At 35.8% G+C, this 15,520-nt stretch overlaps 2 protein-coding genes across 5 annotated transcripts in view; one reads left to right on the top strand and one right to left on the bottom strand.

Moving 5' to 3' along the window:
* The window catches only part of MMS22L (MMS22 like, DNA repair protein), a 169,997-nt gene that overhangs the window by 139,342 nt on the left and 15,135 nt on the right, over positions 1 to 15,520 (top strand). For all 4 annotated transcript variants that reach the window (XM_089921878.1, XM_089921877.1, XM_089921879.1 and 1 more), the window contains one exon: positions 314 to 15,520. This exon is cut by the window's right edge and continues 15,135 nt beyond it. In XM_089921878.1, the coding sequence (XP_089778004.1) occupies positions 314 to 407 (94 nt within the window). In that variant the 3' untranslated portion in view covers positions 408 to 15,520. The remainder of the gene's footprint in view (positions 1 to 313) is intronic.
* Positions 6,173 to 15,520, bottom strand: part of KLHL32 (kelch like family member 32) — a 233,350-nt gene continuing 224,002 nt past the window's right edge. Inside the window, exon 11 of the mRNA XM_022552885.2 lies at positions 6,173 to 7,590. Within this exon, the coding sequence (XP_022408593.1) occupies positions 7,429 to 7,590 (162 nt within the window). The 3' untranslated portion in view covers positions 6,173 to 7,428. The remainder of the gene's footprint in view (positions 7,591 to 15,520) is intronic.

The following is a 15,520-nucleotide window of genomic DNA, read 5'->3' as shown; positions in this document are numbered from 1 at the left end:
GGCTTTTTTTTTTTTTTTTTTAATAGATTACAACCCAGCTGAAGATAATGCTGGACTATTTAGAGTAATGAAACATGGGGGGGGGTATAAGTCTGTATTTCCTAAAGAGATTGTTTTAGAAGGGTCATTACTCATACTATAATTCATATGTCCAAAAGTAGTATGTTAAAGAGTCAAAGTACTTAAATTACATCATGTATGGTGTGTATAGACAAGTAGACATTCAAGCAGGCTCAGTCTGTAAAGACTTAAATGAAAAATAATGGAAAATGTAGTAAATATATATCTGTCTTCTTTTCATTTTTCTTTATAGGGAAGCCTATAGCAAACTTTTATCTCACCTAGGACAAGTGGGACAAGATGAGATACAGAGACTACAAGATGATAATATTGAATCTATTTTGTGATTCATCCTCAATATTAATTATAACTATCTAAAGTCACTTTGCATCATTCTGACTCCTACTTTTAATTAATTGTATAATGTTCTGTTAAAAATACTTTCTAGGATTTTTTTCCTTTCATACCTGTAAGTATAAAGTATATAAATAAGGAAATAAAAGTTAATTAAATATGTTATAGGAGCTTTCGAACTTGGTAAAACTGCATTCTATTTTGAAGAGGTTTTAGTGAAACTAAAGAAACTTTTCCTAACTGGGAGTGTTATGTGTGTATGTCTAAGCAGGTTTGTACTGGTTGATCCATGGCCATTTTACTGTAATGTGACTTTCTGCCTTGTAAGTTATTTCTGTTTTGTTTTTGTTTTCTTACGAGTTATATTTTATTATGATACTATTTCAAATTACCTGGCTGCCCTATGCTGGGTTTTTTTTTTTGGAGGGGTGGTCAGGAGATAGAACAGTATATTTGTTATCCTTTTTTATACTATGCGTGAGGCAAGTTAATAAAATCCTTACAAAGCACACTTAACTCTATGAGGAATGAGACTGAATCTGGCTAAATGATTATACAGATAATATGTTTTTTTTTTTTAACTTGGGCCAACAGTGTTTATATCAATACTTGGGTTCCAGCGGTTGCCAGATGTTTTCCTCTACTCATCCTTTCGTTTGGAGTTGTCATTAAAAGACAGATCAGGAGGAGGATAAACAAAAGCCTTTAAGAAAAGAGAATAAATAATATTCTGGAAATTTTTAAGTTTACAAAATTAACAGAAGAGGTCTGAGAAGTCAGCTGATTTATCTCCTTGCTCTTCAATTAGAGCCTTTTATAAGCTAGCATCTTACATGTTTGAAGGGAGCCAGTTTCCTGTAGCAGCCCATCTCTCAACCCTTTAACTATTTCATTCAGATTCATTCCACCAGTTGGGCTTTTGTCCTTGACTCCTTTTTCTAATGAGCATTATTTGGTAAAAAGTGCTCCAATCTTAGTGTTGGGAACCCACCTGGGTCTCAAACCCAGCTCTGCTTTGTGACCTTGAGCAAGTTCTTAACCTTTCTGAGCCTGTTTCTTCGTGGAGAAAAATGAATAATAACCTTTTTTTAAATTTCACAATGTTCTGGTAGGAATCAGTGGGATAATTGATTTATAATTATAATCATATAATTTAAATGTATGTGAAAGTATTTGTTGACCTATGTTCTGTTTGGTGGTGTACAGACATGATCACTCTATCTCATGCACAAAGGTGAAGAACACTTCCTAATTTTGTTCCTCTTTCTCTAATGGTATGTCCTAGATGAAGATCCCACTTCTTTTCAATGTTTTCTTACATGTCATGTTTGCTAAGTTTGAAATAATTTGTTTTTTTTCTTGAGCATCTAGTGTTTATCATGATTCTACTATTCCTTCAGGAAAACATTTCAACCCTTTTCTGACTCAAGAAGTATCTTTTAAAATGAAATGCATTGCAATCGGGAAACTATAGATAATAACCCTATTCTAATTGTAATCTGTGAAGTCTAAAGGACTTCATGACATATAAATGGTTTATTTTCCCCCCAAATAAACTGTTTTTAATTCAATAAATGGGATGAATGAAAGCCTCTTTAAGGTTACTAAGACTTCATAGCAATGAGTTTCTTTTCATTATGATAGTGACTTATTAAATGAATGATGCATTATTTTGCAAGTTGTAGCAATTGAAATTTAAACTATTTAATGGGATGCCTTTAAAGAGTTTATGTGTGTGTGTGTATATATATATATATTTTTTCACCCCCAAGGGAAATTGATAAAGATATCTTGGAGAATCTTGCTCCTTAGCTTATGAAACTTTTTAAGGGTTAAGAAAATCTGCTGCTGAATCATGCATTAGGGTGTATAGCTGTAGATACTAAGAATAACTAAAGTTTATACATAAAAAAATCAGTAACGAGAAAAAATCTGTAACAATACCTGTGTATGTATATATATATGTATTTTTAAATTTATGTATCAGTAAAGTTTTAAAGAAGCTGTTTTATTGAAGAAAAAAAGAAAATGTATGACTCTGTTCCATTTCTTAAGAATCTTCACTGACCCGTAAATTATTACTATAGTCTTGTCTTTTTCCATTTCCAGACTAAAGAGTACCTATACTTGCTTCGTTAATGTTCCTTTTCCCCTAAAAGCCCTGTAATCCCTGAGGCGGCTGCTTTTACCATTGTAAGGTAGGCCATTCTCTTTTGGTCAAATCTGGAATGTGTTCTCATTTTTCTTGGTCTTTGGGGCCTCTGTGACATTGCATTTTCTTTTATCTTCTCATCCCTTCCTCAGCAGTATCGCTCCTTCCTACATACACGTTCTTCTTTCTTGTCCCTACTGGTAAGATCTAGCCCTTCACCTGCTCTGTCTCAACATTCTTGTAGTAGTGAACTGATAAAACTAGCTTATAATTTTTTTCTATCTGTAGTCCTAATTTTTCTCTAAACCTGTCTAGTTGGATTCTCCTGAAATCTCAAGGCAACATGTCAAGCTGCCCTTATCATCTTCGTTTCCAGTCTAGCTCATGCCTTCATTTTCTACCCAGAGAATACACCACTTTCTCAAGTCACTTAGCCATGACATTTCTTGGATTCATTGCTCCCCACTTTTCATTTGATCACCTTATAAGCTCTTGTGATTTTTTTCTTTTTGCCATTTCATGCATCCAAACATTTTTCTATTGGGTACTATAATCTCCTTCTTATCTCTGGACTCCTGAAATTTATTCTTCACATAGTTTTGACATTAGTGTTCCTAAAATACTTCTTTCTTCTTCTTACTTTTCTGCTCAAGGACCTCCATTTACTTCCCATTGTTAATAAGCTGACATTCAAGCCCTTCAGTCAGGAGACTTCTGCCATCTGACGCTATACCTTCTGTTTCCAAACTTACCTCAAGCAGGAAAGTAGACTGTCTTAGCTGCTTTCTCTGAATGACATGTTCATTCTACGCTGTGGGCCTCACTGAGTTTGCCAATTAGAATACCATCATTTCTATAGAAACCTAACCTTAAGACACTTAAACAGGAAGAAAATTAAAATATACATGTTGGATATGTAATTATTCCACTCAAATAATTTATTTAAAATATCAGATGGAGTGTAGAAGAGATGATTGAAAGACAACAGGGTGATGAAAGGACTTTATTAGACACAGATTTGGTTACGATTTAAATTTCAGTTGAACATTTAATTAGGTTTCCATAGGGGACGAAAAAAACATGGAGTATTGTCTCTGCACAAAAATCGTTTAGTATTTTGTTCATTTGTATTAGAAGAGTTTCAAAGTTTAAAACTTTTTATATCTTTACTTATCCCTAGCATATTTTCTTTTCTTACTAAGCATATTTGACTTTTTCTATTTTGGGGGGTAAGTAAAATATTATTTGTGAGTTGTTAGACTATGTGTGTGTTTTCATTATGCATTGTTATTTTCATCTTCTTCCGTGCTTCATCATAAATTTTTAAACCTACTTTGTTCTTAACCAATTACATGAGCCCATTTCCATGTACTTTCACAGAATCTTTGGCAGTTTTTATTTTTACTTCCCCTTTGTTAGGATTATATATCATATAAAAATTTGATGAGCCTTTGCAGTTGGGAAAAGCCTTTAGGAAACCTACCTTCCCTAATCCTACACAGTAACATAGCACTTGTGTTTCAAAGATAAAAGATAGATATCACAGAAACCTCACCGAAAACTGTGTTCTCTGTACTAAACCACTGCTTTTTGACTGATAGACTTTTTGCATAAACCTTACATTTTCCAAAAACTGATCTCCTGCCTACTCCTCCTAGGGTTAAAAATATTGCCTTGTCAGTCAAGTATAGAGTATGCTAGTATAAATAACGTGCTTTGTTTGCTTAAAACAGTTGGTTTGGGAAGCTAGCAAAATAGCGTATTCTTTCACATATTTAATAAGATATGAGATTTATATTTTGATTCTGTGATAAACTGTTTGGTAAGATTACCAAAATCAGTACCAAATGAACTTACCAACTTCTGCTTCCTGAAGTTTTTGGTGTGCTGATAGTTATCCAGTTCATTGCATTTGTGGATTGTGCTTTTAGAAAAATTCTGGGCATATGCATGTTTTAAGTTATTTGTGTATATAGTAATGAGATATAATAAAAAATGTATATATTCAACTTACACTGCACCTGTGATTATTCAACTGCCTCTTTATGACAGATTGACTCTTTGAAAACCAAAATAAAAATGAACCGTGTTACCTACAGGAATAATTTTTATCTTATTATTCCTGTTGCTTTTATACTCCGCTAAAACAAAGAAAAGTTGATTTTTCAGCTATTGTAATGGCTGAAGGGTATACAGTATACATGTGGTTAAAGTGAGAAGAGAAAAAGGATGAAAAACACCCTAAAAATAACCAATTGGCATTTTGTTCTTAAAAATCTAAGGAATTTTATTGCATTTTACATACATATTATTTTATCTTAGAGATTCATGTCTTTTCTGGCTTTTCCTCCTAGAGTAAGAACACTGCTAATATCTGTGTTACTTCTTTTTCTTTTTTAAAGTAAAATCTTGAAATGATGTTTAGACTGTTGGAAGCTTCACAGTCTTTTGGAAATTCAAATTAATAATTTAAATATAAATACAATATGGTCTTTAACTTTGAAGAGTAAAAATGGAAGATGAATTACTGTAGGATAGTTCACTTAAATGGAGAACATATATTTGAATAGTTTCAGTGGGCCTTGGTTTATTTGACCAAACATTGTTTTCTAGAATTTTTCTTATTAGCTCTTATGATCAGTAATTTGAGGGAAGGATCGAATTATAAGCGATCTAAGTTTTTTCTTTTTAGGGGAGGGGTGCTGTACTTTGGATGCTGTTCTTTGTCTATAAGTGTTTCTGGAAACTATGTAAAACTTTTAAAAATTCTGACTTCAATTCTGTAATATTACAGAATAATACATTAAAGTTCACTGAGGAGAGGTTTGATAATATATACTCGTTTGTTTTAAATAAATAGAAGTGTACACAGAAATTACAATAATCTCAGGCTGCCTTTCCGTTTATCTTTCAAGCAAGTTCACTTTTAGACCTTCCCTTTCATTAATTGGGTAGAGAGTCTGGGATTAAAAATAGATTGTTTTAGAAGGTAAAACTGCTGGATGGAAAATCTGTGTGTCAAGTAGAAATTTTAGTAAATCTGAAATTCTTGTTTAGGTCCTTGTTGAAAAGATTTCTGAAACGCTGGAGACCATTTTCCTGACATGGTAAGGCATTTTAAAAACTTAATTTAGAGGGTTTATACCTTTTAAAGAGACTCTCTGTTTTCCTTCTAAATGTCAATTATCAATTTTCACTTTTCAGAACTGTACAAATATTCTTAAGGCTTTTTGTTTGTGTAAACAAAATCTGTTCTTTTAAAAATTTACCATTTTTTTCTTACCCCTAGTCTCCCTTCCCGGCCTTTAATCTAAATAGCCAAAAGTTTCATTTATATATATATATTTTTTAATTAATGTTTTAGGTATCATATAAAGTTAGTGAATTCTATATTTAGGAATAAAAATTTTTTTTTTCACTTCTGATTACTAAAAGTGGTTACATGAATAAAATGACAATTTCCCATTAAGACAAGGATTGCTGAATGATTAAACTAAGGAAAAAAAGTAAAATCTTCCTTTTAATAAAGGTGACTTATCCTAACAAGATTAAGGGGAAAAACTCATGTTATACTTGTTGAATTTATGTTCAAATACGATTATTGAGTTGTTTTATTTTTTATTTTTTGTTATAGACAAAGCAAATCCAAAAACCTAGCCTAAAAAAATTCTCATGCATTATTAAAAATGGTAGTAATAAAATATGTATTGGTGGTAGAGAAGAATCCCACAAGTGCTCAAGATTGACATAACCTTTAACAAAGTGGAAAAACTTTTATCAGAACTACTGATACTAGGTTCAAATTTATGTCAGAGCACTTTATGGTACCGAAATTAGTACAACTAATTTTTTCTGAGCTTTAAAATGTCATTTTTCACTAAATGAGCTTAGATGAAATGTTTGAGAGACTTATTATTTGAGGCAAGTGTTTATACAAGTTTAGGAATCTTTGGCTTTAGTAAACTCCCTTTTTCATAATTAGCATGTCTCTTTCACATGCTTTTCAGAATCATTTATCTCATAGCTTGTGTTCCAAGTTCTATCTAGTAATTTTTAAACTTCAAAAATAATCTTTTTCAGTTACAAGGTTCTAAAACAGTAAAATACCTTGTAATTTGAGTGACATTTTTTTTTCTTAGGCAAAGTACTTCAGAGCATTTGCCTAATCCTTAAAACATTCTTCTGAATTAATATGGAAATCAATAATTGCCCTCCTTAAAAAGTGAGAAAACTGAAGCAATGTAAAGTTAAGCTCCTGGCCCAAGGTAACAGAGCAACCAAGGTGAAAAATCTGGGTATTCCATCTGCTGTTCCGGTGTACTTCTATTATTTGTATTACCTTGAATAAAATATGGCATTTAAAAATTTATGATGTCATAATGATGAGCCTCTACTTATACAGCAGGGCTGTATAATGTTAAATTTTTAAAAGAAAAATTACAATCCCAGGCTTAAGTAGTAAAGAGATTAAGTACTGACAATTTTTTTTTAAGATCATTAATGGCAGTACTTGTGGAATAAACTGCCTTACTAAGAGGGTAATGTCCTGGACAGCACTGATTAGACAAAGTGTACAAAGAATGCTTAAAAGATCCATGGACCATTAAGTTAGCACTAAGCTACACCACCATAAAAGTCATACATATTGTACTGTATATTGACACACACTGAGAAGCGTGACAAGCGTTTTCAATAATGTGTATTTTAGAAAACTTCATTTTTTGCTAATGTTTATCTGAATAGAAGATCTAGAAAACAAAACAAGGAAGCATTGAGCACTGAGTATTTTCATGCCCAGTATCCAAAAGTCAGGGCTTTTTCTTCCTCGTGTTCATGCTGGTTGTTAAGAGAGCACTGGCTTTTCAGATGGTGCCAATCCTGTGATGAGGCACTTGAAGAGTTTGAAGGTTAGGGCATGTGAAATACGGAGCTGGGAGGAAGCATGCTGCTATTCCATTGGAAGCAAAAGGAAGTGTAGGCCCGTAGAATACTTCTTCTTTGCCTTCTCTACTGACATCCAATACCTAACAAAAGAAGAGGAGAAACCTGTACGTTAAAGGTGGTTGTTCAAAATAAAGCTGGGTACACATAAAAGAAAGCCTGCAGTTAAATTCAGTTATGCCACCATGACTATACCTTACGCATTGCTATTTTTCTCAAGTATGGTACCAGGAATATGTATTAAGTTCCTACAAAGTGCTATTCTACACATTTCTGTTTGTGTTTCTACACGTTTGTACATACATACGTATGTATGTTACGTTTGTATATACATAGATATATAATTTGATAATTTAATCTTCAGAACAGTGTCAAGGTATAGGTAGCATTATCCTCCTTTAATAAAACTGCCTTAGACTGCTTAAGTAACTAGCCCAAACTAGTTAGTACGTGTTGTTTGTATGCTGGCTTACAAATCCTCACCTGTAAGGTGAAAACAACATTGACCTTGCAGCTTTGCTCTGGAAATTAGTGACATACAGCTCAGTGTCTAGCACATAGAGTATTATAGCTTAGTAGCAGGTTCAAAAAAATCAGTTGCTTCTGGAAATTCTTCCCCAGTTATTTCCCCATTAAGCTGGAGTTCCACCTCTTTCCATATATGGACAGAATCCTTTGTTAGTGTGTGCCTGCTGTCACCTCACTGATTCTGGTTTAATCTTACTACTAGGGAAATTCTTTCTTGAGGAAAGCTGGTCATTTCCTTTCTTGAGGAAAGCTGGTTTAATCTTTTTTTTTTTTTTTTTTTTTTGCCGTACGGGGGCCTCTCACTGTTGTGGCCTCTCCCGTTGTGGAGCACAGGCTCCGGACGCACAGGCTCAGCGGCCATGGCTCACGGGCCCAGCCGCTCCGTGGCATGTGGGATCTTCCCGGACCGGGGCACGAACCCGTGTCCCCCGCATCGGCAGGCGGACTCTCAACCACTGCGCCACCAGGGAAGCCCCTGGTTTAATCTTACTACTAGGAAAATTCTTTCTTGAGGAAAGCTGGTCATGTCCTACGTGTCTAACCCATAATGTTCCTTCCAGCCTTCAATATCTTAACCTCTTTTCATATGACCTTCCTCAACCTTCATTTTTTTAAATTAATTTTTTATTGGAGTATAATTGCTTTACAATGTTTTGTTTCTGCTGTACACCGAGGCAAATCAGCTGTATGTATACATATATCCCCTCCCTTTTGGACCTCCCTCCCCCTGCATCCCACCCATCTAGGTCACCACAGAGCACCGACTGAGCTACCTTTGTTTAAAACCTTTCCTCCCTTGGGTTCTATGACCTTAAGAAAATAAGTTGGTCATTGACACAGGACACCTTTGGTCCACTTCTTCCATCCCCATCCTAAATGTAGGTATGCCCCAATATTCCAACCACAGACCCCTTGGTAGTCTTCTTCAATGATCTTGTCCACTCTCATGCCTTCATCTGTCACCTAAGTAGATAATTCTTTTTTTTAATTAATTAATTTATTTATTTATTTATTTATTTTTGGCTGCGTTGGGTCTTCGTTGCTGCATGCAGGCTTCCTCTAGTTATGGCGAGCGGGGCTTACTCTTCGTTACAGTGCGCGGGCTTCTCATTGTGGTGGCTTATCTTGTTTGTTGCGGAGCACGGGCTCTAGGCGTGTGGGCTTCAGTAGTTGTGGCATGTGGGCTCAGTAGCTGTGGCTCACGGGCTCTAGAGCGCAGGCTCAGTAGTTGTGGTGCATGGGCTTAGTTGCTCCACAGCATGTGGGAACAAACCTGTGTCCCCTGCATTGGCAGGCGGATTCTTAACCACTGAGCCACCAGGGAAGTCCTGCTCTAAGTGGATAATTCTTAAGCCTTTAATGTAATAATGCATTATTTTATATGAAAGAAGCCCTTGAGATTTTGGGATCCAAGCTCATAAAGGAGGAAATGACTAAAGCCTAGAATAAAGTATCAAACCTTGTAGCTTTTTTTCCCAAATGGACATTTAGCTGTCCCATCCCATTTATTGAACAATATGCCCTGTCACTATTAATTTTAAATAGCTCTAGTATATGCAACATATAAATTTTTCTTTGTTCTCTCTTTCATCGATTTATGTACCTTCCCGCAGTACCACATTTAGTTATTTTGACTGGGTAGGGCATGTCTCCCCCATTCATTTTCAAGCATTTCTTGGTTCTTCTTGTATTTTTCCTTTCCTGGAGAAACTTCAAGATCAATTTGACAAGTATTACTCCCCCACCCTGTGAGAAAAAGGAAAATTACAATGGGATTTTGACTAGTATTTCATTAAATAAGGAAGTAGAGGTCTTTCAATATTTACCTCAAATAAGATTATTGTTCAGGTTACAGAGAAGAAAATTGAGATACAAAGAATGTTCAATGACTTGCTCAGGATCACACAGCTAGTAAGTGGTGGTGGAGCCAGTACTTGGGCTCAAGGTTGCAACCCAAGAAAGAGCAAGGTTTTCATGCCATTCGGGATATCCCCTCCTCAACTGAATACATTTCTAGAACACAAAATATCAGTTGAGGTCACTGTCCAAACAGCTTGTCTGGTTCCCTGGGCCAACAGAGGCTGTGTGTGTTAAGCAGATGCAATTTATTTAATCTGTAAGATGTGAAAGGAAGTGCTGGCAGTTTTTCTCCAAAACACTCTCCTGTAAACTGGCAGAAAGAAGGAATATGGGAGAAGGAGGTGCCAGCTTGGCAGCATATCCTCCAGCCAAAAAGAAAATCATAAATGAAGAGCAGTGGAGGTGATCTGGCAACACAGACTAATCACTTGCACACTTAGGCAGCTGTTCCTTTACCTGCTGCTCGTCATCCACAGCGTCCAGATTAGAGTCAACCTCCGTGCCAGACGTTTGCTTACACACCCACTGAATAAAGAAGAGCACCTGACTTTCCTCAGGAATCTATTTTTTAATATTTTACATGGGTCAGTATTACTAACAAGTCCAAATCTCCATCTTTGAACAAGTATTAATTTAAGAGCACCTCAGCCTTTCTCTTATTTGGGTTGCCCTTGAAATGGATCAAATAGTCTGTGCTAAATCAAGTAGTAGAAAAAAATAGAACAGTATGCTTTCTCAACAGTTGACAGGCTTGTGGCTGAATCCCACAAATGACAGTTAAATAAGCTTTGATTAGAATCCAGAAGGGTCAGTCTAATGAGAGAGGTTATTGGCTGGTATTTTCAAGACCAAAGAAAATTACTTTAGTCCTTCTGGATGTTAACAGACCAATCTGTGAACTATTTAAGTGTGACCTTCATTAATCTTAGCCAGCAGTGCACTTAGAATCCAAGAATACTATAGATTTGTAACTTATGAAAAATTTAAACTTTGATATTTTTAACATCTATACTATTTTCTCCACCACTCTGACCTGTAATTTTCTTTTTTTTTTTTTCCTCACAAATCACATCTCAGAATTTATTCAATGCTTTGGAGCTTAAAATATTTTTTTTAATTTTTATTTTATATTGGAGTTATAGTTAATTAACAATGTGTTAGTTTCAGGTGTACAGCAAAGTGATTCAGTTAGACATATACATGTATCTATTATTTATCAAATTCTTTTCCCATTTAGGTTCTTACAGACTTGATCAAAGTTCCCTGTGCTATACAGTAGGTCCTTGTTGGTTATCTATTTTAAATACAGCAGTGTGGACATGTCAGTCCTAAACTCCCAATCTATCCCTCCCCCCACCCTTCGTCCCTGGTGACCATAAGTTTGTACTCTGTGAGTCTGTTTTTGTTTTGTAAATAAGTTCATTTGTATCATTTCTTTTAGATTCCACATATAAGTGATATCATATATTTGTTTTTCTCTGTCTGACTTACTTCACTTAGTATGATAATCTCCAGGTCCATCCATGTTGCTGCAAATGGCATTATTTCATTCTTTTTAATGGCTGAGTAATATTCCATTGTATATATGTACCACATCTTTATCCATTCAACTGTCAATGAACATTTAGGTTGCTTCCATGTCTTGGCTATCGTAAACAGTGCTGCAGTGAATAATGGGGGCATGTATCCGTTCGAACCATGTTTTCTCCAGATTTATGCCCAGGAGTGGGATTGCCGGATCCCATGGCAGCTCTACTTTTAGTTTTTTAAGGAGCCTTAGTACTGTTCTCCATAGTGGCTGTATCAATTTACACTCCCACCAACGGTGTAGGAGGGTTCCCTTTTCTCCACACTCTTTACAGCATTTACTGTTTCTAGATTTTTTTTTTTTTTTTTGCGGTACGCAGGCCTCTCACTGTTGTGGCCTCTCCTGTTGCAGAGCACAGGCTCCGGACGCGCAGACTCAGCGGCCATGGCTCCCGGGCCCAGCCGCTCTGTGGCATGTGGAATCTTCCCAGACCAGGGCACGAACCCGTGTCCCCTGCATCGGCAGGCAGACTCTCAACCACTGCGCCACCAGGGAAGCCCCTTCTGCCCATTTTTTGATTGGGTTGTTTGTTTTTTGATATTGAGCCACATGAGCTGTTTGAAAATTTTGGAGATTAACCCCTTGTTGGCCACATCATTTGCAAATATTTTCTCCCATTCTATGGGTTGTCTTTTCGTTTTGTTTATGGTTTCCTTTGCTGTGCAAAAGCTTTTGAGTTTAACTAGGTTCCATTTGTTTGCGTTTATTTCCATTACTCTAGGAGACGGATCAAAAAAGCTATTGCAGTGATTTATGTAAAAGCGTGTTCTGCCTATGTTTTCCTCTAAGAGTTTTATAGTCTCGAGTCTTACATTTAGGTCTTTAATCCATTTTGAGTTTATTTTTGTGTATGGTGTTAAAGAATATTCTAATTTCATTTTTTTTTGCATGTAGCTGTCCAGTTTTCCCAGCACCATTTACTGAAGAGAATGTCCTTTCTCCATTGTATATTCTTGCCACCTTTATCGTATATTAATTGACCATAGGTTCGTGGGTTTATTTGTGAGCTTTTTATCCTGTTCCATGGATCTATATTTGTTTTTGTGCCACTACCATACTGTTTTGAACTGTAGCTTTGTAGTACAGTCTGAAGTCAGGGAATCTGATTCCTCCAGCTCCATTTTTCTTTCTCAAGATTGCTTTGGCTATTTGGGGTCTTTTGTGTCTCCACGCAAATTTTAAGGTTTTTTGTTCTAGTTCTGTGAAGAATACCATTGGTAATTTGATAGGGATTGCATTGAACCTGTAGATTGCCTTGGGTAGTACAGTCATTTTGACAATGTTGATTGTTCCAGTCCAAGAACATGGTATATCTTTCCATCTGTTCGTGTTATCTTTGATTTCTTTTATCAGCATCTTATAGTTTTTAGAGTGCAGGTCTGTTGCCTCCTTAGGTAGGCTTATTCCTAGGTATTTTATTCTTTTTGATGCTATGGTAAATGAATTTTTTTAAATTTCTCTTTCTGATCTTTCATTGTTAGTGTATAGGAATGCAAACGATTTCTGTGTATTAATTTTGTATCCTGCAACTTTACCCATCTCATTGATGAGCTCTTGTAGTTTTCTGGTAGCATCTTTAGATTTTCTATGTATAATATCATGTCATCTGCAAACAGTGACAGTTTTACTTCTTTTCCAATCTGGATTCCTTTTATTTCTTTTTCTTCTCTGAATGCCATGGCTAGGATTTCCAAAACTATGTTGACTAATAGTGGCAAGAGTGGGCATCCTTGTCCTGTTCCTGATCTTAGAGGAAATGCTTTCAGCTTTTCACTGTCGAGCATGATGTTAGCTGTAGGTTGGTCAAATATGGCCTTTATTATGTTGAGGTATGTTCCCTCTGTGCCCACTTTCTGGAGAGTTTTTATCATAAATGGGTGTTGAATTTTGTCAAAAGCTTTTTCTGCATCTATAGAGATGATCATATGGTTTTTATTCAGTTTGTTGATGTGCTGTATTACACTGATTGATTTGCATATATTGAAGAATCCTTGCATCCCTGGAGTAAATCATGGTGTACATTTGATCATGGTGTATGATCCTTTTAATGTATTGTTTGATTTGATTTGCTAGTATTTTGTTGAGGATTTTTGCATCTATGTTCATCAGTGATATTGGCCTGTAATTTTCTATTTTTTGTGATAACTTTATCTGGTTTTGCTATCAGGGTGATGGTGGCCTCGTAGAATGAACTTGGGAGTGTTCCTTCCACTACGATTTTTTTGGAATAGTTTCAGAAGGATAGGTGTTAACTCTTCTCTAAATGTTTGGTAGAATTTGCCTGTGAAGCTATCTGGTCCTGGACTTCTGTTTGTTGGGATTTTTTAAATCACAGTTTCAACTGCAGTACTTTGGACTGGTCTGTTCATATTTTCTATTTCTTTCTGGTCTAGTTTTGGGAGGTTGTACATTTCTAAGAGTTTGTCCATTTCTTCCAGGTTATCTATTTTATTGACACATAGCTGCCTGTAGTAATCTCTTATGATCCTTTGTATTTCTGAGGTGCCCACTGTAACTTTTTCATTTCTTATTTTATTGATTTGAGCCCTGTCCCTCTTTTTCTTGATGAGTCTAGCTAAAGTTTTTCAACTTTATCTTTTCAAAAAACCAGATTTTAGATTCATTGATCTTTTCTGTTGTTTTCTTCATCTCTTATTTCATTTATTTCTGCTTTGATCTTTATGCTTCCTTTCCTTCTACTAACCTTGGGTTTTGTTTTTCTTTGCTAGTTGCTAGTCTCTAGTTTTGTTTTTCTTTCTCTAGTTTTTTTCTTGTATCACTATAAACTTCCCTCTTAGAAGTGCTTTTGCTGTGTCCCATAGGTTTTGGATCATCATGTTTTCATTTTCATTTGTCTCTAGGTATTTTTTTATTTCCTCTTTGATTTCTTCAGTGATCCATTGGTTGTTTAGTAGCATATTGTTTAGTTTCCACATATTTGTGGTTTTCACAGTGTTTTTTTTTCTTGTAGTTGATTTCTAATCTCATAGTGTTGTGGTCAGAGAAGATGCTTGATATGATTTCAATTTTATTGAATTTACCAAGGCTCGTTTTCTGGCCCAGCATGTGCTCAATCCTGGAGAGTGTTCCATGTGCACTTGAAAAGAATGTGTACTCTGCTGCTTTTGCATGGAATGCTCTATAAATATCCATTAAGTGCATCTGATCTAATGTGTCATTTAAACCTGTGTTTTCCTTATTGATTTTCTGTGTGGATAATCTGTCGATTGATGAAAGTGGGGTGTGAAAGTCTCCCAGTATTACTGTTGATTTCCCTTTTTATGGCTGTTAGTATTTGCCTTATAAATTGAGGTTCTCCTATGTTGGGTGCATATATATTTACAGTTGCTATATCTTTTTCTTGCATTGATCCCTTCATCATTATGTAGTGTCCTTCTTTGTCTCCTGTAACAATCTTTATCTTAAAATGTATTTTGTGTGATATGAATACTGCTACTCCAGCTTTCTTTTTTTTTTTTTTGCAGTACACGGGCCTCTCACTGTTGTGGCCTCTCCTGCTGCGGAGCACAGGCTCCAGACGCGCAGGCTCAGCATCCATGGCTCACGGGCCTAGCCGCTCTGCGGCACGTGGGATCTTCCCAGACCAGGGTACGAACCTGTATCTCCTGCATCGGCAGGCGGACTCTCAACCACTGCGCCACCAGGGAAGCCCTCCAGCTTTCTTTTGAGTCGCATTTGCATGGAATACATTTTTGCATCCTCTTACTTTCAGTCTGTATGTGTCCCTAGATCTGAAGAAGGTCTCTTGTAGACAGCATATATATGAGTTTTGTTTTTGTATCCATTCAGTCAATCTGTGTCTTTTGGGTGGAGCATCTAATCTACATTTAAGGTAATCGTCGATATATATGTTCTTTTTTTTTTCAACTTTATTTCTTTATACAACAGGTTCTTTTTAGTCGTCCATTTTATACACATCAGTGTATACATGTCAATCCCAATCTCCATATTCATCACACCACCACCCCCTGCCACTTTTCCCCCTGGGTGTCCATACGTTTGTTCTCTACATCTGT

This window comes from Delphinapterus leucas, chromosome 12 (genome assembly GCF_059928025.1).
Source record: "Delphinapterus leucas isolate spDelLeu-1000000601 "Yukka" chromosome 12, BTC_Dleu_Yukka2, whole genome shotgun sequence".
Classification (NCBI taxonomy): Eukaryota; Metazoa; Chordata; class Mammalia; order Artiodactyla; family Monodontidae; genus Delphinapterus; species Delphinapterus leucas.
This window is presented reverse-complemented; position numbering and strand designations above follow the sequence as displayed.